This window comes from Dipodomys merriami, unplaced genomic scaffold (genome assembly GCF_024711535.1).
Source record: "Dipodomys merriami isolate MVZ:Mamm:240054 unplaced genomic scaffold, mDipMer1.0.p SCAF_8, whole genome shotgun sequence".
In the NCBI taxonomy this organism is placed as follows: Eukaryota; Metazoa; Chordata; class Mammalia; order Rodentia; family Heteromyidae; genus Dipodomys; species Dipodomys merriami.
In genome coordinates this window covers 30,641,207-30,667,251 of record NW_027206401.1, presented here as the reverse complement: position 1 = coordinate 30,667,251, position 26,045 = coordinate 30,641,207, and the positions used below count along the sequence as shown (strand labels likewise).

General features: G+C 43.0%; 1 protein-coding gene and 1 non-coding gene across 2 annotated transcripts; one reads left to right on the top strand and one right to left on the bottom strand.

Moving 5' to 3' along the window:
* The first annotated feature begins 102 nt into the window (after nt 1–102).
* On the top strand, nt 103–22,001 carry LOC138819507 (sodium-dependent glucose transporter 1C-like). Its single transcript, XM_070011043.1, has 4 exons — nt 103–1,284; nt 11,551–11,719; nt 15,706–15,822; nt 17,620–22,001. The coding sequence occupies exons 1-4, from the start codon at nt 1,057–1,059 to the stop codon at nt 18,555–18,557; spliced, it is 1,452 nt and encodes a 483-aa protein (XP_069867144.1). The 5' UTR covers nt 103–1,056; the 3' UTR covers nt 18,558–22,001.
* LOC138819558 (U6 spliceosomal RNA) lies at nt 9,987–10,093 on the bottom strand. The gene has a single exon (XR_011369481.1). It is a non-coding gene; the product is annotated as a U6 spliceosomal RNA (small nuclear RNA).
* Nucleotides 22,002–26,045: the final 4,044 nt, after the last annotated feature.

Below are 26,045 nucleotides of genomic sequence, written 5' to 3'. Positions count from 1 at the left end.
TCTCCTAGGCAACGAGGTCGGCTTCCAGTCTGTCTGGAGCCCAGCCCTTGTTTGGCAGCAGACGTCATTTCCGCCAGCCTCTTGGCGCAGGTGTCTGGGAGTTGCCGGTTGCCTGTCTGCTCCACCGCCTGCCTCGCCGGAAACCCAAGTCCGAAGTCCGGCTTCGCCAGGCCCTGCCTGCGTCCAGCCCTGGGGGAGTGGGCATCTGGAGGGACCTCCGGGCCGGAGGGACGGGAGTTCGGGGCCGTGCGCAGCTCGAGCGTTCTCCGGGGTGGCCAAGCTGGAGCTGGAAGCGGACTTCCGTGGGGCCGGGCCTGCGGGGCAGCGGCCGCACCAGGCCGAGGCCCGGGCCGAGAATGCGACGAAGACGGAGACCATGGAGGGCTCCCGGCGGAGCAGCCGGGGCCAGCGCCTGCTGCGCTGGTTCACCACCGCGGCCGTGTATCTGGCCTTCCTGGGGCTGGTGAGAGCTGGGGCTGCGACCCCCGAGAGCGGAGAGCGGGGCGCGAGCTGGTGTCTTCCATGTGCTAACGCTTGACTGCTCCCTTCACCTCCTGCGCACGGAGCCATCCACTCTGTCTAACACGGGGCATAATTCTGATCAGTAAGGGTTACAATCCAGTGCGAAGTTGATTTTCCTGATGTGTTCCAACTGCAGCAAACTCTCCTCGGTGCTGGATGGAGGCACAAGATACGAAGCGCTCCGCCTCCAATTTACAAACAAAAGCCTGCCTTTTGTGCGATTTCTTTATGGCGATCTGGCTAAAAATGAGGCCAACTGCTAAATTTTGCAGCTAGGGAAATAATGTACCAAAGGAAAGTGACTCCTGAACCTGATTACGTGAAAGAGTTGGAAACATCACTCTCTCTGCCAACAACCCACTTTTATTTTCTAACTTTCTTTTGATTCTTATAAAGGTGATGGACAGAGGTCTGGTGGTAGTTTCATCTGTCAAGTAATGAGCACATTTCTTTTTGGACAATGCTAACTCTTCTCCCAATCTCAGTCTCTCACACAATCCACTTTTAACCAGCTCTTCAGCTTTTGCTAGCACAATGCACAAGTGTAGACTTGCCTTTTGCCAACTCCCTAAACTACGTACACCTCCATTGTTTGTTAAAAGCTCACTCTTATCACTTGATGATTATGATCCTTGGAGATGGAAGCTGGAACCTTGGGGAGGAGAATCACTTCTGGTCATTGAGTATCTCTGGAGTCTGAGGCTGAATTCTTTGTTAGAATGTTTTGATGGAGGTACAGAGAAGAGGAGGAAAGAAGTCTGTGTAGGTGCTGGGTGTGGCTGGCACTTGCTGTATGCCGACTCTTGGAAGTCCTTAGAAGACCTGACCCAGAGTGGAGCCAGAACTCTGACTTTATCCTATACTAAGTGCTTACTGTGTACCTGTGCCTACTCTTGCTCCATAGTTTTGTCTTGTTCCTTCTAGGGCTGGGGCCCCTGCCTTTGGAGCAGCAGTACAGTCAGCAACAGTTACATTTCACAGGTGAATTGGAAATGATTTTCCTTAAAGGATCCAAAGAATTTTCTCTGAAAGCCATCTAGTAGCTCTTACTGAAAAGTACTTAATGTTTTTAAGCGCAAATTATCGGTTTCTTTGCCCCAAAATAAGGTTTAGATGTTGGGCAACACTTGAACTAACAACTGTTCACTCAAGAGTCTTCTCAGGCAGTGCCTATTGACAACAAAAAGTGACATATAGAAACTGTAAATTTGCCTCCTTCGTGCATTTTTGTGCAGCATGCAGCCTGGGATGAGATGGCTGCTTGACTGCTCAGCTCCTTCTTCCCAGAATATTACCAGCCTGCAGTTTGTTGACGTAAGGTGGTTACAGACCCCTGTATTCACAGGCCTGTGAGGCAGATTTAGGCTATCAATTATAGTGCCCGTTTTGGTCAGCTTTAATTTTGACTAAAACCTTAAGCACTGACAGCATTTTCATTGGAATAACTGATCCATTTTGCTTCAATATGAAATTCATAGTTTGTAATGGCAAAGCAGCTGAGTAATTCCTTATGCTTTCTACACGTGTCTGTTGGCCATTTGATACACAAAAGTGTGGCTGCATTCACTTTTCCTGTCTTGAGGGCATTCATCACATCAGGGAGACTTCAGTATGACAGTCAACAGAATATAGCCAGAAGCTAAAGTACACTCATTCATATGTGTCTTCAAGAACCAAACATGCTGGGCAGTGGTGGCTCATGCCTGTAACCCTAGCTACACAGGAGGCTGAGATCTTGGTTGAAAGCCAGCCCAGGCAGGAAAGGCCATGAGACTCTTATCTCTACTAAACCACCAGAAGACCAGAAGTGGCACTGTGGCTCAAGTGCTAGAATTCTTGCCTTGAGCTGAAGAGTTGAGGGACAGTGCCCAGGCCCAGACTAAAAAAAAAAAAGAAAGAAAGATCAAATGGTGTAAGTCCACATATTAAAGAAGGTCAAAAGTATTCTAGCACTAGTAGTCATTATTCTTGTTCAGGGCATGAGGTGATTAATAATCATTGTTGGTTGGGCTGGGAAGGTGGCTCAGTGGTAGAGCACTTGCCTTGCATGCATGAGGCCCTGGGTTCGATTCTTCAGCACCACATAAGCAAGAAGAAAAAAGCCAGAAGTGGCACTTTGGCTCAAGTGGTAGAGCGCTAGCCTTGAGCTGAAGAGCTGAGGGACAGCACCCAGACCCAGAGTTCAGGCCCCACAACTGGACCAAAAAAAAAAAAAATCATTGTTGGCTGTAAGAGACATCCAGTGTTGTAGTTTGCCTTGTAACAAAGCCATAGGAACCTGAGGACCCACTAAATATGAAAATCAGAAAACCTTTAAGTAGCCAAGGTTTACTGTCCATCATTCAGGATGTCTGACAACATTTTGGAGTAGAATATAGAGAATGATATTGGATTCTATCTAGGGATTCAAGTGAGGGCTTTCTGCATACTAAGCTAAACACATGTTCTCCTAAGTGATCTATTCCAGCCCTTTAGCTAACTTGTGTAGGAGTGAAATCAAGGGTGTGATAGGCACAACATTGGATTTTGTTTTCAGCACCACACACAAACCTCCAACTTGGACAAAACTAATGCTAAATTTTGTCCCTGGTTAATTGGTTTCATTTACCATTAATATTCTCACCTGCCTTCCAGAGAGTGGGTTCAACACTTCTGAGCTAGGAGGTCTAATGGGCTACAAGATTTAAATTTCCCCACCATACAGGTTAGCTTCAAAGTCCATATAAATAGCTTCCCACTTACTGGCAAGAGTGAGTGCCAAGAACCTATTAGAAACTTTCCTTAGGGGAAACTACTTTATCTCTACCTATGTAAAGGCTTATTTGGAGTATTGAATGCTTTGGCCTCTGGTCATAGGAAATAAGGAAACTTGGAGGGAAAAATCTATTCATAAGATAGGAGAGAACCACAGTATGAGTAGCAGTCAAAGCAATCAGGGTGTTGAACGAAGGGAACAGATTGTAGAACCAGTGCAGTCTTTGGCACTGGAATAGATCGTCTCCCAGTAATGACTGCAGAAGCAATTTGTTACCAATAAATCTGCAAACTTCTAAAAAAGATGTAATGAGAATCTTACTTGAAACCCTTAATAGCATCCTGTAAGGATTCATAACCTTATTTACTGAAAAAGACCTTACTGGATTTAGTACTGTGACAAATGCCTAATTTCTTTACCCACACAGATATTTCCTAGTTCTTATGCATTCACATTTCACTGAAGAAATCATTAGGTAGGCTTTATCTCTCCTCCCCTTTTTTATTGTGCTGGTGGTAGAGCTTAATCTCAGAGCCTGGTACTCACACTTGGCTCTTTCACTAATGGCTGATGCTCTGCCATATGCCTTCTGACTCCAGGCATTTTTGCTGTGTAATTGAAGATAAGGTTTTGTAGACTTCTCTGTATAGGCTAGCTTTGAACTGAGATCCTTGGATCTCAACCACCTGAGTAGCTAGAATTTCAGGTGTGAGCAACTGGTGACCAGCTTTCAGGTATGTTTCTTCTAGTTGACACTGACTGGTTGTTCACTAGCAGTGTAAGAAACTAGCAGTGATGTCTAGAATATCAGAAGCACTGTCCTCCCTCCCTGTGAGACTTCAAGGTGACTTAATGGGAACATGAAGCAGCCCTGGCAGGATTGGAATTGTTTCCGGTTTCAGAGGTTCACTCACACATCCAACAACTTCTGTGTTTCCTTACTACAGCCTTCTCCTTGGCCAAGGCCATTTGAGTAGGTGGTGCCAAACATTTTCCTATAAATGGTGGTGGGCTTGAGGGGGAAGGTAGGAGCAGGGAAGGACGGGAGAATTGATAATATTTGAAAAAGGGAACAACCTTTCCGTGATGGTGGATATATCTTTATTTGTGGTGTTGGAAAACTGTCAAGTGTACAATGGGAGAAACATAACTGGGCAGATTTACCATACACTAGCTTCACCATACGCTCCCCAACAGGTGTGCAGTGTCTGGAATCTGGCAGGTCCACTTTGAGTTGAGAGGTGTAGATGTTAAGGCTCAAGGTTTGGGAATTTGGGAAGAGAATGGCCTGGTATGAACGCTTCACCAGAGTCTCGGACAGTCAGTGAGGTTGTTTCCAAAAGACAACATCCAGGTTCTAGAGCATCACTTCCTGTTGCTGTCAGCTGCGGGGAGGGGTGCTGAAGGGCTTCTTTGCCCCAGTGAGAATGTGTTTGACACAATGCATTAAAGCCTGGCACTCCTGTGTTAGGTGAGCCTATGAGAGGAGGCTGCATGAGGGTCTGCTATTAGCCTAGACTACTTTACCTAGACAGTCTCTGCTCTTCAGTGAGAATGGGTCTGATTGGCATCAATTGTCTCTATCTTGGTTGAAGGCACTCCAACCCAGTCTGTTGGCTTTGCCTAATGATTATCACCTCAGTGATGAGATGTGCAGAGAAGTGAGGCCTTCGGGGGAGATTCAGCCGGAAAGCCCCATGAGAAAAGCACCTGTGCCAGCTGCTACCATTGCAGCGTCAGCCTTTTCTGCATGGGAAGCTTCCCTTCAAGCAGTAAATGCACGGAAGGTGGCAAGGGAGCAAACCTCACCTGTATACATTCAGACAAACCAGCGGGTGCCAGAGTGGAACAGTTAAACCTTCATTGTTCCACTAAAATTATGGACTTGATGAACATTGGTTAGAATCTTTTTTTTAATTAAAGATATTCGTTCCACCGGGAACGGGTGGCCCACGTCTGTAATCTTAGCTACTCAAGAGGCTGAGACCTGAGGATCATGGTTCAAAGCCAGCCCATGCAGGAAAGTCTGTGTGACTTTTTGTTTGTTTGTTTGTTTGTTTTTTGGTCAGTCATGGGACTTGAACCTTGGGTTGGGGTGGTGTCCCTCAGCTCTTCAGCTCAAGGGGAACTCTGCCAGTTGAGCCACAGCACCACTTTTTATTTTCTAGTGGTATATTGGAGATAAAAATCTCACAAACTTTCCTGCCCAGGTTGGCTCTGAGCCAGGTTCCTTAGATCTCAGCCTCCTGAGTAGCTAAGATTACAGGCCTAAGCCACCCGTTACTGGCTATCCTTGAGACTTTTATCTCCAATTAACTACCAGAAACCTGGAAGTAGCACTGTGGCTCAAGCAGTGGAGTGCTAGCCTTGAGCTGAAGAGCTGAGGGCAGCACCCAGGCCCAGAGACAAGCCCCATGAATGAAAAAAAAAAGATGTTTATCCCACCAATATTTTGTTGTTATAGGTCATTTAATCTCTTCCATGAGGGTTCTTTGAGTGCAGTGCTTTTAATTACAGAAGCTTTAAGGCAGGAATTAGGGCTCATGGCTGATCCCAGCCATTGAGGAAGTGGAGATGGGAAGACTACCAAAGGGCGATGGTGGTTCAGCTGGTAGAGTGGCGGCCTAGCAAGTGCTGTGCCCTAAATTCAAACTCCTGGACCACAAAGCAATAACATAAAAGCAGAAGCTTTCAAGACTCAGCAAGGTTCAGACCACACCTAGCAATGGACTTACTATTATTCACTGTGAATTTTGTGGTGATATTGTAGTTTGAACTCTTTGCCTTGTGATTGCTGGGCAGGCATTCTCCACTTCAGTCCTCTAGCCCTTTTTGTCTTACTTATTTTTCTGATAGGATCCCATAGTATTGTCCAGAGTTGGCTTGGGCCATGATCCTTATACCTATGCCCTCCATGTATTTGGGATAACTGGTACACATTACTATATCCAGCTTTTTTGTTAGGATGGAGTCTTGCCAGGTTTTTCTGGGGTTAATCTGAAATCCAGTTCTCCTCTCTACCTCCTATGTATCTGGGATTACAGGTGAGAACCACTGTGCTTGGCCTTAGAAGAATTGAGGCATATCTTTATAATTTCAGTGCTAGCTGACTTAACAGGAAAACTGCATGTCATTCCCTTAGTATTTAATTAATTCTTGTTTTGCTTGATGTTTGGTTAAACATCAAGTTGATGTTTATAAAGACTCTGTTTAATCAGTAGTCTGAGAATTCTTTTTTTGGGGGGGAGTCCATTTGTGGGGCCTGAACTCTGGGCCTGGGTGCTGTCCCTCAGCTCTTCAGGTCAAGGCTAGCCCTCTACCACATGAGCCACAGCTCCACTTCCGGCTTTTTTTTTTTGTTTATGTGGTGCTAAGGAATCGAACCCGGGCCTTATGCATTGCAAGGCAAGCACTCTAGCACTGAGCCACCTTCCCAGCCCTAGTTTGAGAATGCTTAACTGTCTTAAGAGTCTTAATGTTCTCAGAACCCCTCACCAGATTAAACAACTCTGAACAACAAGATTTACAATGGTTGTGGTTAGGAACTGACAAGAGTTCATTACAGTAGTGATACAACTGACAACATTTGGGGTTTGAACTCAGGACCTAGGGTCTGTCTCTGAGTGTTTTGTGCTCAAGGATTGCCCTTGAGCCACAGCTCCACTTTTGGTCTTCTGGTGGTTATTTGGAGATAAGAGTCTCACAAGCTGCCTTTGAACTCTGGTCCTCAGATGTCAGCCTCCTGAGTAGCTAGGATTATAGGCATGAGCCACCAGTGCCTGGCCATTTGTTGTTTTTGTTGTATACAACATATTTTAGAAGAGAGGCATTACTATGATTTTGATACTGGCTCAGACTCCTGAGTTCAACTATTCCTCCTGCCTCAGGCTTGGCCACTGTGGCAAGTTCTTGTATATATAAATGTAAAAAGAACTGGAGACTGTGGGTTTGGAATCAAAGGTTAAATACCTGAGTAGCCCGAATGAGGCTCTGAGTTCAAACCCTAATACCACAAAAACAATTAGGAGTGTGACTAGGGCTGCTAGGTTTTCATGAATTTCATCGAATTTCTGAAATGTGTATTATTCACATATAAACATAAGTCAAAGAAATTTTAATATGACTTATTATTTGACAGTGTTCCTTATAGTAAACCCAATATCTCTTTTTATAATGAAAGATAATTTTTGAGCTATTTCAAGGGCCTATCTGGAAAATCCCAAAACTAATTCATGGTCAAGGAAAAGACTTAATTTGATTTTGGGAATTCAACATAAATATCAAAGATTGAAAACACTTTAGTACAACATCAGACATACAGTTAAACAACAGTCTTTCACTTACCCAATGTGATATCAAAGACAAATATAGATATTTATGTAATTGTTGGATAAAACCAGGCATCTTTGTATGTTATAACTTTTCTTACGAAGAACACATTTTATTCCTTGCACAGGTGATTCTCCCCTCTCATTTCTAATAAATTTATTTTCATCTATTAATTAGATTTTTTTAACCTTTGGTGGTCTTAATTTCCAGAATCCAGAGATTCTCCTCTCTCATTTCTGATAATTTTTGTTTCATCTATTAATTCGATTTTTTAACCTTTGGTGGTCTTAATTTTCTTCCAGCAGGAAGGAAACCATTGTGGAGGTGATTGTCTGGATCCAAATTGTTTTCTTCTTTTGCAACCAAGTGAACAAAATTTCCTGGCCAGCTGGTTAAAAACTTTGACTAACATTCATGAAATAGAAAAGCTTTGAAGACTTTCTCCATCTGTTCTTTGTAAGGAATCTCACAAAGGGGCAGTCTCTCATTCATTTACCTCTTTGCATGCACTTGGGAATGATTGCAGACTGCAGCTCATGGACTTCGTGGTATTTGGGTCCTTGCCTGTTACTTTACAATATCATCTAGGGGAAACCTTTCACACCATAACCATAACCAGTATAGGTCTAACGTGTTGTAGTCAGGTAGCCAACATTTTTGTTCCAATTGTTCCCCCCTGTGGTTCTAGAACCATCATTGTTTTGTGACTAAAGTTAAGAAATGTCCCAGAAAGTGAACTCCTCAGATTTGGAAAAACCCGTTTTCAAATGCCACCTGCTTACCTGTGGCCACTGCATACATACAATCCAGTTAGTTACTAATGTGATTTAGCCTTGCTTTTAAAGAAAAAAAAGCTGAAATGAAGTTAGAGAACTTAAAACACAGATTCACAGAGCTCAAACCAAAGGGATATCCTGGCCATGCCCCAGTAGTTGTGTGTCACCAGTGAGCACAAAGTGCCCTGGTACACACTTGATACATCCATGGGCCTGGAGGGCTACTTTAGATCCCATATCTGATGTATATCTCTAAAAGAAAAATTTCAGACAATTAAATTGAGTCAATTTGTGGGAACAAAGACACAGTTCATACATTGACTAGTACCTGAGCCAGTAAAGATGGAGATAATTCTTCCCAGGAAGGTGAAACAGGCAAGATTTATAGGCAGAGACAAGAAGTGACTTTTAGAAATGTCAGAACAGGTCAGCTCTTAGCATTTGTTTGTTTAGACCTGTCTCAGCATCCTGTTACTGACTGAACCTGACCTGATTACCTGTAGTTGGTATGACTGGCCATGGCTTCCATATTTGTGTTTTTAAACTTCTTAAAATTAATCTCTAGGTAGTTTTTCAAAGGGGTTTTTAATTCAATGTGTCAGTGTATACATATAATGCATTTTGAAAGGGTTAAGTGTTTGGTACAAGAAGATATTCATCTAGGTTGCAACTTGTCAGTGGTAGAATTTGCAACATATGCAGACAGTTTCAGCCAAGTTGAATTTATTAGAATACCTTGTCATTCAGTAAAATTTTGTTAAAGTCATTGTGTACATGTTCATAAATACCATCATGCTTGTTTCTGAGAAAGTAAGAAAGGCTGATACACTGTGCACCTTTTAACTTTGCGGTTTCTTTGAAGAAATGTAGATGTAGAAATATTTAAATGTTTGATGTCCTGCATAATGTTATTTGTAGTTTAGAGGAAGGACTCTCTCTCTATTTGTTTGTTTTGTTGGCAGTATGAGATTTTGAACTTAAGATTCTTTTTTTTTTATAATTTAATTTTATTTTATTTGTGAACATACTGTACAGAGGAGTTACAATTGCATGGGCAGGATAATGCGTACATTTCTTACCAAGCATTGCAGCCTCCTCCTGTGTTTACCCTTCACATACATTCCCAGCCTCCCCCCCCCAATCCCAATCCTTCTCCTTCCCCCCCTTCCCCCCCCGCCCCCCGCACCGACGTTTTAAAGCTCGTTTTGGACATGACAACTTGTACTTCTCATTGTTGCAACAGGTCCACCTGTATCCTTAAACAACTGGTTTTTCCCCATCTCCTCCTCAAGTTATACTGACATCAAATATAGTGAAAGCAGGGGTTATACTGTGGGGGAGGGACATACAAAGCAACAAAGAGATAATCTTATAAATGCGTTAGAAACACATGCATGAAAGAAAAAAACCTTAAAATACACATCTAAGGGTTCATTTTCCTGACATCACATTATCTGACCTTTTCCACTTGACTCATACATATACTAGATATTACAAATAAGGGAAACCATGGGACCTATGTTTCTTTGTGCCTGGCTTACTTCACTTAATATAATTTTTTCCAAGTTTTTCCATTTCCTAACAAATGGGGCAATGTCGTTCTTAAAAATATGGAACGCTTCACGAATTTGCGTGTCATCCTTGCGCAGGGGCCATGCTAATCTTCTCTGTATCGTTCCAATTTTAGTATATGTGCTGCCAAAGCGAGCACTGAACTTAAGATTCTTGTGCTTGCTAAGCGGGTACTCTAATTCTTGAGCCACAGCTCCACCCCTTTCTGTTTTAAATGTCTTGCCATTTTGCCTAGAGCCAGCCTGAACTGTGATCCTCTTTCTCATGGCCTTACACATGGTGGGGACAAAAGATGTAAACCAAGATGCCTGGAGTAGTTGAGATGGTCTTGATAACCTCTTGCCAGGCTTGCCTGGTTGATGCCTCATGAATAGCTGAGATTACACCCATGAGCCTGCACTTGCCATTATCATTGTATTAACAACATAAGAAATGAAGATGTTTTAATAATTTAAAATTTTAACATTTGAATTCTTGTATTAGTACATACAAGATACTTGATATTACTGTCACTTGGATAGTATATTTGAGTATATATGTAATTGGGTGTGGGGGGCTGGAAATGTGGCTTAGAGACAGAGTGCTTGCCTAATATGCATGAATCCCTGGTTAAATTACTCAGTACTAAATAAACAGAAAGAAGCCAGAAGTGGTCCTGTGGCTCAAGTGGTAAAGCCTTGAGCAGAAGAATCTCAGGGACAGTGCCCAGGCCTGAGTTCAAACCCCAGGATAGGCAAAAAAAAAAAAAAAAAAGGGACCAGAAGTGCTCAGAAAACCCTTCCCAAAAGAATAATGATAATGTTACATTCTGTAAGCGTTCAGTCAGAATAGTGTTTTTAAGCTATTGTTCACAAAGAAAGAGCATTACATTAAAAAGCCAAAGGAATGAAATACGTATTGCTTTAATGGAATGTTGTAGATAGAAGAAAAACCATGGGAGTATATAGCTCTAGTAATAGAAGTATTATCATAGATTTAATTTTTTTCTTAATTTTTAAATTGTTATTATAAAGATGAGGTACAAAGGGGTTACAGTTTTGTAATCAGGTAAAAAATACATTTCTTCTTTTTGAACAATTTCATTCCTTCCCTGGCTTTGTTCCAGTCAATATATTATATGGCAACACAGCTTTGTGTGAGTTTGTGTGTGTGTGTGTGTGTGTGTGTGTGTGTGAATGTTTTGTATATATTTTTATTGTAAACATACTGTAACGAGGGGTTATATTATATAGGTAATGAGTACATTTCCTATAGAGCATTGTTTCCTTCTTTTTTCTCCCTACCATCCCTTCCCTCCCCACCTTCCCAACTCTTCCCTCCCCCCACCAAGTTGGAAAGTTCATTTTCAACATTTTACATCTCATTGTTACAATGGGTCATCCTGTATCCTTATTTCAACATTTTGTGATTTCTCTTCCCTTCCCTAAATTAGAAAAATGTATATACAAGATGCAGGGCACCGGAATCAAACACTGAGGAACAGGAGTTATATCATGGGGGAAGCCTCACAGTTTTTATAGTAGGAATAGATACTACCACTTAGATGTTATTTATGTTAATGATTGTTAATAAAAAGCTTCATCTTTTCAATTTTAGGGAATGAGTACTGCTATACTGGGACCCACATTTCAAGATCTGGCCACTAATGTGAACCGCAATATCAGCAGCCTTTCGCTAATATTTGTTGGCCAGGCCTCTGGCTTTTTGTGTGGCTCCATGATTGGAGGAGTTCTTTTTGACTTTGTGAACCATGTTTTAATTTTGGGTAAGTACAGATTTTCACAATGTGGTGGCATTCAATGAGTTCCCAACCTAGCTCTCACTGGCTCTTCCTGCGCACTAAGATGGTGGTGTTCCAGGTCACTCCCGTGAACCACAACATCAGCAGCCTTTGTGGGTCGTGCTTTAGGATGTTTGTGTGGCTCTGTGATCAGAGGAGTTCTTTTGCAGTGTATGAATCAGTTTTTACTTTGGGCAAGGAAACAATGATCTTTGCTTCTTTGTGCCTGTCACTGAATTTACAACTGGGTGCTAAATGCGAAAACTTGACAGCTGGGATGGGAGGTGTTTCAGGGTCCTCCACAGAAGCTAGGTCTCCATAGGTCTCACCTTGGCAGCCACAGGGCATCTGGGCTGGGCCACCCGGAGCCTTGATTAGCCCTCAGGTGTGCTGATGGCAGTCCTGAGCCTCCCGACCTCCAGGGGAACTGAGGCACCATGTCACACACTTGTCCCAAAGCTCTGCCCATCAGCTAGGGCAGGTCTCTAGGTATGTCTGGGGCCAGATGAGCTTTGGAAACATGGCCAGGCTCTCTGGACTCTGGGTTGACAGTGTGGGGCAGGGGATGGTGATGCACTGACACAGGCTGCACGTTTGTCCTCCTGTTAGTGATGAGACTGGTCCCTGTGCCACAGTCTAGAGGATTTTGACATGCTGGCAACGATTTTAATATGCTGTGGTTTGAATAGGGTGACAGGTTTCAAGAAAATTTAGTTGAATACGATGAAAAAGAGAATGGAGAATAAGTAATCACCAATGAATAACCAATGACTTCCAAGTCATTCAAAGCATGAAGTTCTTTTATTCCCCTCCATATTCCCCAAACTACTCAGTTTAGTAAAGTTTAATGACAGGATACCATAGTGATTGAATACTATTTTTGCCGTTTCATATTGTTAAGTCATACTAAAAGCTACTCAGTTTCTCTGCTTTTTTTTTTTTTTTTTTTTTTTTTGCCAATCCTAGGTCTTGAACTCAGGACCTGGGCACTGTCCCTGAGCATCTTAATGCTCCAGGCTAGTGCTCTGCCACTTGAACCACAGTTCCACTTCTGCCTTAGTTTCTTAAATGTGAAATATTTAAGTAAACATTTAGACTTATAGACAGGCCCAAAGTATAGAACTTTGCTTCATATTAAATTTATTTATTTATGTATTTATTTTTTGGGTCCAGTTGTGGGGCCTGAACTCTGGGCTTTGGCATTGTCCCTCAGTTCTTCAGCTCAGGGCTAGTGCTCTACCACTTGAGTCACAGCGCCACTTCTGGCTTTTTTCTTTTTTGCTTATGTGGTGCTGAGGAATCGAAGCCAGGGCCTCATGCATGCAAGGCAAGTGCTCTACCACTGAGCCACCTTCCCAGCCCCATATTAAATTTATTCGAGTATTAGCAACACTCTGATGCTGTTGAGATTGTAGTAACAGAATCTGTATAATCCATAAACTTTATAAAATATTTAGATAAAATTATGACTAGTAGAGGTAGCACCTCTCATTTGCTAATGATTATCCTGTTTTTTTCCAATTTTTTAATTTTTGGAGGGACCATTCATGGGGCCTGAACTCTGGGCCCGGGTGATGTGTCTCAGTTCTTCAGCTCAAGTCTAGGGCTCTAACCTCTTGGGTCACAGTGCCACTTCTGGCTCTTTCTGTTTTTATGGTGCTGAGGAATTGAACCCAGGACCTCGTGCATCAAGCAAGCACTCTATCAGTGAGCCACATTCCCAACCCAATTTTCTCAGTTTAATAATTATATCTTTTTGGTGCATTTTTTAATGATGATAACTTGACCTACGACCCTAGCGAATATTGATCTTTCCTTCTTGTTCTCTGTGTTCTTCCTTCCTTCCTTCCTTTCTTTTTCTTTTTTCTCTTTCTTTCTTTCTTTCTTTCTTTCTTTCTTTCTTTCTTTCTTTTCTTCCTTCCTTCTTTCTTTCTTTCTCTCTTCTTTCTTTTCTTCCTTCCTTCCTTCCTTCTTTCTTTCTTTCTTTCTTTCTTTCTTTCTTTCTTTCTTTCTTTCTTTCTTTCTTTCTTTCTTTCTTTCTTTCTTTCTTTCTCTGTCCCCTTCCTCCCTCCCTTGTTACCTGCCTCCCTTCTTCCCTCCCTCCCTCCTTCTCTTCCTTCTTTCCTTCCTTCCTTCCTTCCTTTCTTCTTTCCTTCCTTCCTTCCATACTTCCTTCCTGTTTTCCTTTCCTTCTTACTCTGTTTCTTCCATTCTTTCTCCCTTCCTTTTTCTTTCTTTCTCTCATTCTCTCATTCTTTCGCTCCCTTCCTCCCCCTCCCTCCCTCCCTCCCGTCATCCCTTTCTTCTTTCCTTTCTGCCTTTCTTCCTTTCTCTTTCCCTCTTTCTTCCTCTGCCTCCGTCCTCCCCTCCTTCCATCCCTCCCTCTTTCTTTCTTTCTTTCTTCCTTCCTTCCTTTCTTTTTCTTTATTTCTTTTTCTCTCTTTCTCTCCCTCCTTCCCTCCCTTTCTTTCTTTCTTCCTTCCTTCCTTCCATTTTTCTTTTTCTTTATTTCTCTTTCTCTCCCTCCTTCCCTCCCTCCCTCTCTCCATTTTCCTTCGTTCCTTCCTTTCTTTTTTCTTTCTTTCTTTCTTTCTTTCTTTCTTTCTTTCTTTCTTTCTTTCTTTCTTTCTTTCTTTCTTTCTTCCTTTTCCCCTCCCTCCTTCCGTCCTTCCTTCCCTCTTTCTTCCTTCCTTTGTTCCTTCGTTCCTTCCTTCGTTCATTCCTTCCTTCCTTCTTTCATTTTGTTAGGGACAGGTTCTCACTATGCACCTCAGGGTGCACTGGAAAATGCAATTCTTCAGCCTCAACCTTACAAGTAGAATTAAAGGTGTGAGCCACTATGTCTGGCTAATACGTGTGTGTGTGTGTGTGTGTGTGTGTGTGTGTGTGTGTGTTGGGAGGGAGGTTACTAGGGTTTGCTCTCAGGTGCTTCTGTTTGCTTGTCATATGCTTTACCACTAAGCCATAACTTTAGTCCTTTCTAAATGTTTCTTATTATTGATATAGGGTTTTGATTCTGTTTTATTAATGTTTTTTATTGTGAAATTACTGTACAGAGGGGTTACAGTTCCATGAGCAAGGTAATGAGTACATTTCTTATCAAGCACTGTTGCCTCCTCCTTTGTTTTTCCCCTACCATCCCTTCCTTCCCATCTCCACAACTACACCTCCCCCCGCAGTCCCCTATCCCACCCCCTTCCAAAATTGTACAGTTCGTTTTTCAACATAGTGTCTTCTACATCTCATTGTTGCAATGGGTCAACCAGTATCCCTATTTAAACATTTTGTTTTTTTCCTTTCCCTCCCCAAATTAGACCAACATTGAATACAGTGCAAACAGAGGTTATACCATGGGGGAGGAACATACAAAGCAACAAAAAATAATCACATGGTAGGGTCGTGTTATGGTAGACTTCCCACAGCAGCTAGGATGACAGGCTTGTACCATCCACCCCCTCGCCCCCCGATTCTTCTGCTGAGGTAGAGTCTCATGGACTTGTCTGCCTGGGCTGGCCTAGTCTGAGATCTAACTTTCCCCTGTAGCTGACAGGCAGTTACCATCACACCCACCTATGGCTTGCTTTCTTTTTGTATGGTTATTGGGATTTGAACTTGGGGCCTTGCACCTGCTAGACTAGCACTCTACCACGTGACTCATGCCTCTAGCCCTGCTTTTTTTTTTGCTGATTATTTTACAGATGGAGTCTAGTGAACATTTCTGCCTGTGTCTCAAGCCATGATCATCCTAGATCTTAGCCTCCTGAGTAGCTAGAAATAAGCATAAGCCACTGGCAGTCTGTGTCAGCTCCAGCTCTTGGTTTCGAAGGGATTTTGTGCCCAGGATGGCTACAAACCTCAATCCTCCCAGACTCAGCCTGCCAAGTCACTAGGTTTAAGGGTGGAGGGGGTGGGTTGGGGTAGGGGAGGAGGCATCTGCATACCATACAAGTTGACTTTCTTACTTTTTCTAGGGGTGTCAATGCTGGCTACCACTGTTGGTCTTTATCTTATCCCTTTTTGTAAGAACGCAGCATTGCTGATTGTCGTGATGGCTCTCTTTGGGGCTGCGGTTGGCACTATTGATACAGGTTAGTGGGACCTTTGTTCTATCCAAGAGTGGGTGCTTTCTGTTAGAAAAGTTGAGCTGATGATGCTAAACTTTGCCTTGTAATAATTAGAAACAACAGAAATTTACTCAGGTGATAATTAAACCTAGATGGGTAATTATCTACTAGGCTAAAATTGTGTAACCATTATTTCGCTGTGAAAGCACAGACAGAAGCAGACATATTATTATCACACATAATGTACACAGTATTTACACAATGTACATTATACAAAATAAAAAATGTACAAAGGCATTTCGATTTAATATGTCAATCTATGTGTATAATGCGTTTGTGTGTGTGTGTGTGTGTGTGTGTGTGTGTGTGTGTGTGTGTGTGTGTGTGTGTGTGTGTGTGCATGAATGTGTGCATAGGTGAAGGTCCTGGGGCTTGAAGACATGGCCTGGTATGGTTCCTGAGCTTTTTTGCACAAGGTGAGCACTCTACCACCTGAGCCACACCTCCACTTCCACTAATTAATTGGAGATAAGGGTCCCACAGGCTGGCTTTGAACCACAATCTTCATATCTCAGGATCCTGAGTAGCTAGGATATCATGAGAATCAAGGATTAAAGGCATGAGCTACCTGCACCCAGCTTAGCACAGTGTATCTTGATGAATGTCACCCCTTCCACATGCTCTTCCCTTGTGTCCAGTCCTAAAAGTTAGGTGGTTCTGTTTTCTCATATGTATATTGAATATTATGACTGCATTCACCCACTCTTGCTCTCTCTATTCCAGACACACAATCTAAAATAGATCTTCCCTCCCAAGCTTAGAGAAATCCATGTAATTCACGACTTTCCCATGTTTCTTTTCTGTTATTTTCTTTCTCTAAAGTTTCTGGTCTTCTACAACAGATGTTCTCCATGTGCAATCATGTCCTTGAAAACCTGCTGAAAAACACATGTGATACTGTTTACCATTATTGATTACCATTGCTTATGCCTCCCTTTCCCATGCTAAAGTTACTTGAAGCCAGGTGCTGGTGGCTCCTGCCTTTAATCCTTGAGTCTCATGAGGCTGAGATCTAAAAGATCCTCCTTTGAAGGCAACCTGGGCAGAAAAAGAACAACAAGTAAAAAGCAAGGCTGAGAGTATGGCTCAAGTGGAAGACTGCCAGCCAAGCAAGCAGAGCAAGCAAGTCTGAGACCGTGAATCCAAACCCCAGCCCTGCCAAAAAAACACTTAAAAATATTGTAAATTCTCCAGGCTTAATTTGTGCATAAAATTTCAGTGATGGAATTATGTGCTTATCTGAAAATATCTGATTACAAAGCAGACAGGAAAAGCCTTGATGCTCTTGCATTTCAGCTTGCACATGCTCAGAGTAGGTGCAGATCTTGTTTTCTGTAATAAGAACACAGGGATCCTGGGGGGTGCAGGTCCTCAATGGGCATCTTGCATCTATTTTACACATCAGTAAATTTTCCTCATTTGGAACTGACTACCAATTTCAAGTATGTAATGGTCTAGTAATTTGGCCACTTGAAAAAATTTTTACCTAGTTTACATCCATACTTAAACAAATATGAATACCAAATTTCTCTGTAGTATGGAATTGGCAAGTTTTGTAATAAGCCTTTGGTCTGGCACTAGGATGTAAACAGTGACCATGGATGAATAAGTGATGTTAGGACACATTGTTCTCTGCTCCTGAGTCTCACAGAATTGATACAGGGCCAATGGGTGATGACTAAGGACTGAACAGAGCTACTGACACCGACTGATCTCTCTAACAATAATGACTGTGTTTTCTTCCCTGTCTTTCATTGGTAGGTGCGAATGTCGTCATCTTGGCTCTTTGGAGGGACAAGGGCCGCCCCCACATGCAGGCCTTACACTTCAGTTTTGCCCTGGGTGCCTTCCTGACTCCCCTGCTGGCTAAACTGGCCCTGGGCCCCACAGTGTCTGCTGACAACCACACAGAGCCCGACTTTCTCCCTGCAGCCCTCAATGCCTCTTCTGAAGCCGCCTCAGACCCTCTACTCGCAGCTCCCCATGACATGAACTTACTGTGGGCTTATGCTTCCATAGGCACTTACATTCTCGTAGTTTCTCTCCTTTTCTTTGCTCTGTTCTGCATGAAAAGCTCAAGGCAGGGACAATCAACATCATGTGCTCAGCAATCTCGAAGAGCTCAATACCACAAGGCCCTTCTCTGTCTGCTTTTTCTGTTCTTCTTCTTCTACGTTGGGGTTCAGGTGACATACACTTCTTACCTTTTCTCCTTTGCCACCACCCATGTTGGCATGGACGAGAGAGAGGCAGCTGGCTTGAACTCCATCTTCTGGGGAACATTCGCAGCCTGCAGGGGCCTGGCAATCCTCTTTGCCACGCGTTTTGGCCCTGCCACCATGATTGTGTTGAGCAACGTTGGCAGCCTGGCCGCCTGTTTGTGTCTGGTGCTTTTTGACAGGAGCCCCCTTTGTCTCTGGATAGCAACCTCGGTGTATGGGGCCTCCATAGCCACCACGTTTCCCAGCGGTGTTTCTTGGATTGAACAGTACACCACCATCAGTGGCAAATCTACTGCATTTTTTCTGATTGGTGGTACTCTGGGAGACATGGCTATTCCTGCAGTAACTGGAATTCTTCAGGGGCAATTCCCAGATTTACCAGTACTCATGTACACCTGTTTGGGGTCAGCAATCTTCACGGCTATTTTGTTTCCTGTAATGTATAAATTAGCCACCTTGCCTCTAGGTCACCAGTAAAAAGGACACAAAAAGAGTGAGGGGAAGAGAGCTCACACCTTAAGTTCTAGGCTGTGAAGGAGAGAATGGAGGAGAATGATGCAAAAAATGTTTTGAAGTGGTTGAGATGAATAATTCAACGGGATCCTTTGTAATGAAAACCATTAATTAAAAATATGTTGGATCCCATAGCCAGACTTTCCAACTAATTGCTGTCCAATGCATTGCTATTTAAATACTGCTCAGTTAATATCTGTGAATCCCTTAAGAAGCTCCTTGCCAGAAGCCAGGACAAAGGAACTGATGTGTAGAGAGGGCAGAATGCTTAGTGAATACCTTGACTAATTGCCACTCCTGAACAAATCAATCAGAATTTAGAAGATTTTCAGCATGCTTTCACATTTCAATTCTAGATCTATTTACATTAAATGGTAAAAAGTTTTGAAGTGTTCAATAATTCCTAGTCTTTCATAACTACCAGGTCTGATAAAGATCATCCTATGAGATTTGTGTTGGGCAAGAGAGTAAGTAGGTGATATTTATAATCTCTACTATTTAGAATCTGCTAAACAGTCATGAATTTTTGAGAAGTTGGGTAGTATCCAAATAGAGTAAAACCAAGCAAAACCCTCTAAACAAACAACCCTACACACGTAGAACATATTAGCTAAGCACATAGACATAAACATTCTCCCTGGGAAGCTGGAGAGAGTCATTTCATTAAAGAGCACCCGTGGTATGGAGAGATAAGTTCATAATCTGTCATTTTAGAGGAAGAATGATAATGACTGACCTGACTTCTATGAAGGAAACAGCCAGGTCAGGACACCTAGCTTCAAGAATGACTTTGTGTTCTGAGGCATTTCATGGAGGCCTTTCCTGTGTCCTGATCTGTGAGGCTTGGTATTAAAATGAGATAGTTTCCAAATCAAAAGATCCTTTGATTTCTAAAGTTAGTGCTAAGTATTTCTTAGGATTTACTATACGTTGCAGCCCATTTTTCCTTTTGAATGAGAAGTAAAATAAGAGTAATAAAAAGCCTTAAAATGTGTTACTAAGTTTGGTGCCAATGGCTGGCACATGCCTATACTCCTGGCTATTCAGGCTGCTGAGATTGGAGGGTCACAGTTAGAAGCTAGTCTGGGCAATAAAGTCCATGTGACTCTTACCTCCAGTTAATCACCACAATCCAGAAATTGGGCTATAACTCAAGGGGTAGAACGTGCTATTTTTCAGCAAAAAAGCTCAGGGATAGTGCCCAGGCCCTGAATTCAAGCCCCAGAACTCGCAAAGTACATAAATAAAATGATTGTGCTACTGTCCCAACTGCACAGAAGACAGAGATTGCAGTTTGAGACCTCCTGAACAAAGTGCTTAGACCTTGTCTCAAAACATAAGGAGAATCCAGCAGCTGTGCTCATGCCTGTAATCCTAGCTACTCAGGAGTCTGTGATGTGAGGATCATGGTTCAAAGTCAGCATGAGCAAGAAAGTCCATGAAACTCTTATCTCCAAAAAACCATGAAAAAACCGGAAATGGCACTGTAGCTGCAGAGCGCTAGCCTTGAGCTGAAGGGCAGAGGGACAGCGCTCAGGCCCCCTGTTCAAGCCCATGACTGACAAAACAAAAACAAAAAATCAAAAAGAAGCTGTTTGCAGTATTTCATGATTTTGATCCCAGCTACTTAGAATGCACAGGTAGGAGGATTGTAGTCTGACACTGGCTCCCAGGAAAAACAGTAATGCTTTATCTGAAGAAGGAAAAATACAACTGAAGCTAAAAGGGTTGGAGATATCACTTATAGTGGTAGAGGTATAGCTTATAGTGGTAGAAAACTTGCTTAGCCAGTACAAGGTCCTGAGTTCAAGCCCCCATACAAAAAGTAAAGAATGAGCCAGTAATTTCATAGGCAAATTTAAATATACTAATGTTTGATAGTTTATAGAGAATACTTGCCGGAGCCTGCTGGCAACAAAAGGGAATCCTGAATTAGGGGGCGAGGATGCGGAAAAATAAAGACATAACACAAAGGATGGGGTCGGGAGGTCTGCAGCTCAAGACTGCAGCACCGTTTATTTGTAACTTTCCTTATTATATACTATTAGCAGTCAAGAGGTAACATAAGGTTACCATAGTGCAGAGAAACAAGGAAAATTTTAATAAACACAAGGTGCAGTAAAAACAAGTCAACTGGTAGAAAGTAAAATAAACTCTGCAGACCGCAAAGCAACCCCGGGCACCAGGTGTTTTTCATGAAAGCCAGGTCCTTGTAGGTGCCTTCAAGTGAGCACAGGGGTCAAGCTGACCTTGGAGCTTTACTGAATTTCATTGATACAGAGGCATTTTCTCCACACTTTTCATATTTCTGAAATCAGAACTATCTGAAAATGAACATTTAAGCTTGTAACCAAGTTAATCCACAGCTTTTATCTCATACACACATGTAGTGTAATGTAGGTTTTTATTTCTTATTTTTATTAGCTTAAAGTAGTTGCACAAAGGGGTTTCAATTTTATTCAGGGAAATACAATAATTTACCCAAATTTGGGGATTGTAGTATCTTTTTCAATTTTTTAAAAGTCAATTCCCCCCCACATTGCTGATTATTGAATCCTTGGACTTGCCTATACTAGCTAGTGCTTCCCCACTGAGCTAAGAGGAAAGGATATTGTTATTGTCAGTTTTCCCTCTCTTGATGCTGTGATGGGTCTTGGAGACACAGTTCTGAGGGCAGAGGCTAGTGGAAGGTTACTACAGTAGTAGCAGCACCGCTGTCAGCCAACCCCACGGGGGTTCTCTACCTGAGGGTTGTCTGGGTCTTGATACTGGATTTGGCTTTTTCTGAATAGTTTTCTTGAGATAAGAGACTCACAGATTTGCCTGCCTGGGCTGTCTTCAAACTTTGTCCTCAGATCTCAGCATCCTGAATAGATAAGGTTACATGTGTGAGCCACCACTGGTTTTGAATGGTGATGACATCCTGCAGGGATGGGTCAGATGGTAAGTTGAGTTAAATTAGTGAATGTAATTAAAGAGGCAGCATCTTTCGCAGGGATTGGAATAGATGGCGCAGCCATCATCCAGGGCTCCTGCTCCCTAAGTGTGAAATACTTGGGACCCCAAAATAGAGGTGAGAAGGTGGCTTGGTGGCCTAGAAGTCAGGGTTGTAAAAGAACTTTATATTTAAATAGACAAACTGATGTGTCCATCCTTGGATAAATAAGTAGAACTGATGACAGATTTTGTTCACTTCTTCCCAAGTTTTGCACTGTATTACATTTAATTTCTGATTGCAATATAGCTGCTTTCTCTCATTGCATGTACATAAATTTCCTGTTGAAAACAAGTTGCTTTGTTTTGTCTTCAGTGAAACACAGACCCTTTATTGACCTCTGACCATTTACCTTCTATGTCCACTACAACATTGCTTAGGTTAACAATGAGCAACTTTGTAGAATGCTGATGAAGATATTACAAGCCTCTTGTTGTTTTTGGAAATCTACACTGGATTTCACAATCCAAAATATAAATTTCTATTGTGCTTGCATCACCAATACCCAAGATAATCCACTTAAAGAGAAAAGCTTTGTGTTTCTACTCAAAGTTTTAGAGGTTCTAGCCCTGATTACTTAGCTCTGTTGTTTTTAGTCATGCAGCAAGGCAGCAACTCATGACAGGAGCATCTGGCATTGTAAAACGTCTCACCTCAAGCTCAGAGCCCAAGAGAATGAGAAAGGGACCAGGGCACCAAAATCACTTTATAGAGCAAACAACTAGTGACCTGATCATCACCCTTGAAGTCCCACCTCTTTATGACTCCTCCACTTGTAGGAACCAAGCCTTAACCTAGGAGCCTTTGGGAGACATTCAAAACCCCAACCATGATATAATGTCTGGTCCTGATGAGCTCATTTCCATTTCCCTTTCTTTGAGCACTGCTGGAGCCTCCAAAATCCATTATTTCAGTGTAATCTCCATGATTCTTCCCAGTACTGAGTATTAGGGTATTGTGCAAAGCCCAAGTGCAAGGTCTCCATGGAGACTCAAGAAAAGTCTTAGTTGTGTTTCCCTCTAAAAACAAAAAAGAAAGGTAGATACCTGCCAGATACAATGGGGGTATAATCTCAGGGTAAGCATCTCCTCCAACAGGGAGGAGTTGGAAATAGAAGGAAAGATCAAAAGACTAAACATAGAGCTTTCCTATGACCCAGCAATTCCACTGCTGGGCATTTATGCAATAGACCACAAACAAGACCACACCACAGCTACCAGCACAACCAGGTTCATTGCAGCATTGTTGACTAAATCCAAGATATAGAATCAACCCAGATGCCTCTAAGTGTTTGAATGGATCAAGAACATTTAGTAAATATACACATTGGAATTCTATGCTTTCATCAGAAACTATGATATTGCCCCTTGACTTGGGACAATGTATATTAAGTGAAATAAGCTACACCCAAAGAGACAAAGGTTGCACATTTTCCCTCATTCATAGTAATTAAATTGTGCCTATAAATCTATAAGTAAACACAATGGATGGTGAAAGACCAAGAAATACACTTAATCAGGACTCTAAACATTCTCCCAGTGGACCAAAGTAGGATAGGGTCACAAAGGCTCATGTGTATATCAGAAAAGCTATGTGTATGTGATCATGTAAAATGATATTTATGGAATGAACTCCAAGAAGTGGAAAGGAGGCTTTTTATTATTTTACTTTTTGTGCTTTTCTCCTTTTGTCGTCATTTTTGCCTTCTGTATTTGTTGTGTTGTAGGTAAGTGTATCTATTTGAGGGAGGGTAAGGGATTCACACAAATGGGAAACAAAGGGTGTCAAATGCAGGAGTGATATTTACTAGACACTCTGCTGAAAAGGAACTATACACCTTGTGGAGGAGGGAGGTCAGGAGGGAAAGCTGAGAGAAAATGAGGGAAGAGGAAGAGGTGACACTTCAAACAGAAGTGGAAGGAGCAAATTGTTTCTAAGTCAGAAGAGGAGGGCTCACCGAAGAAAAAGGTATCCCAGAAGAAACAAAACTTTATGGCACTGGAATAAGTTTAGCATAAAATAAATGCAAATAATTGAACATTGCTTATCGTTATTTTCTTAAAAAGAAATGTTCTCATTACTTGACTTTTGTGGCTGTAACCCTGCTGTACATCATCTTTGCAATACCAAGAAAAAGGAAAAGAAAGAAAAAGGGATCAAGCCAAAATAAGACATAAATTCAGTGGGGAAAAGATTGGGAGTAGATAGTGGGTTCTCATATCTTGAGTAGCCTAGCCCTAGGATTTTGCTGACTTTACTCACTCTCTTTGGCTGGTTCTGTCTATTGTCTGCAGATTCTCTAAGCAGACAGGTCAAGTTTCTGGCATCTTGCTGTGGTCTCCTTTTTTGCTCTGCCTCCAAGCCTTATCCTATAAGGGGCTGCTTGCAGACACTCTGAGCCTCCTGCATGCCATTGGACCTTCCAGGCTTTTATGTGAAATCTGGGTGGAAGCCTCTGAACACCCCACAACTCTTTCACTGTGAATGTCTGCAGAATCAGCATCCTGAGGGCCGTGCTCTGTCTGCTGAGCCGTACTGTCATGGAGCCACACCTGGAACATTTGGACCATGGCTGCGGCAGCCTCTGACTGTCTTGGCAGATAGACAGCAGGAAACCCAAACACAGGACTCTGGGGGGAACAAATAACGCCAAAGGTTTGATGCTCTCTAGGGTTCTAGTTTGTTTTCTCTTCCAATTAAAGAATTAAAGGGCAAGAAATTGTTTAGAGAAGGAGCAGGTGTTTTTGAAAGCAAAACAACAACAACAATAACAACCACAAAGGAGAAGTGAATGAAATGGCAAAATGAACTTCTTGTAAAAGGAAGGATCCTAGAACCCAGAATGCCCAGTGTCTCTGGATGCTATTATATGTAGAGTCTTTACCTTCTACGATATGAGGGAGGGCTCCCGGTCTCAATGGTCCAGGGGTCGACTTATGCAGCACGGAGGCTCCTGATTGGTTCTTCTTTCTCTCAAGCAACTTGCTGAGTTGCCCACCCTTCTGTGAAGGGCTCATATGTGTGCTGAACCCCCTCTCCCACATATCTGTCTTGTTGAGTCATCTCCCTCATTTTTGTAGCCATGTTGATGATTTCTCTTGTACCCCATTGTTGGCCCTTCATTTATAAAATTTCCATTTCTATTAGCTGATTATCTGTGGACTAATAAAGCTGTCCCTTTAATAGTGTTCTCTGACTTTGGTCGCTTTAATGACTATATGGATGGATCTTTGCAGTGCTGGATGTGATCTTGTCATGATGAGGTTGGAAGTGGTGGCTGGCTCACCACACAGCCTAGATCTTTCCCAACCTATCACACCTTGTCTTCTCTCAGTGCATTCATTGCTGTACACCTGTCCATTTTGGTGAATGGCATTTTCACACTCACTTGCTTTAAGATCGGCAACTGCAAGAACGGCTTCATTGTGAGGGCAACCACACTATGTGCTGTCTTTACAACCAGTAGTTTAAGTGAATTTTACTCAAGTCAATATTTCCTGCTCTTGAGGATTAAGGGTCTTGGTCTACACGTGTATAGCTTAGTGGTAGAACATTGCAAAAGTAACGCTTCTCATCATTTTCTGCTACAGCATGCAACTTGCACTACCTCACTAGCCTTTGGAACTCTTAGGAGAACTGGCCAAAATTTGGTGGTGCTACTTTTACGTCTCCTGGGACATCCTTGGCTGATATTTGGGTGCTTTTCATTTCATATGGAATTTTATTCGTGTCCATCTAGCCACAGGGAGAGGAGGACATGCTGAACTACGCCACAAATGCACACTAACTCCTGCTTGCGACTTGGCTCCAGCTGTTTTTCTGCTGCCTGTCCAATCTTGGAATTGGCTGCAGTGAGCATGGGCTGCATGCAGAGACCCTTGGTCCATCCCAGCACAGTGGAGAGTCCGCAGAGCAAGCTGCGCCCACGAGGCCTCTGGTGGCGCTGAGAGGCGCAGGCGGAGCTCTGGCGGGGTCCTCTTGTGGTGGGTCTAGAGACCCCAGAACCATGGAGCAAAGGTTGTCAGCCCAGAGGATGCAGCTGTTCCGAGGCTGCATTTACAGCTGCCACCACGAGGAGGCGCCCGTCGGCGGGTGTCTGTGGGCTTGCTGGCAGAGATGCTGCAGTGGAAAGCGACTCTCTGTCTCCCAGGCAACCGAGTTTCCTCACCCGTGGAGACAGGTCCTGGATGAGGAAAGGCCAACCACCATCTTCAGGAGCCACTGTGCTAAGTGGAGCAGCGCGTGTCTCCAGCCTGCAAGACGTGCGCAGTCCAAAGTCTCAATTCCCGGTCCCTGTCCTTGGACCGTCCCTGGGGGGAGGTGGCACCCAGAGGCCTCTGCGGCTGGAGGGACCAGTGCTCAGAGCCCGGGATCCCCAGGCAGCAAAAGGCCGCCAGGCTGGAGCTGGAAGCCGACCTCGGTGGGCCGGGGGCTGCCGGGCAGCGGCTCCTCCAGGC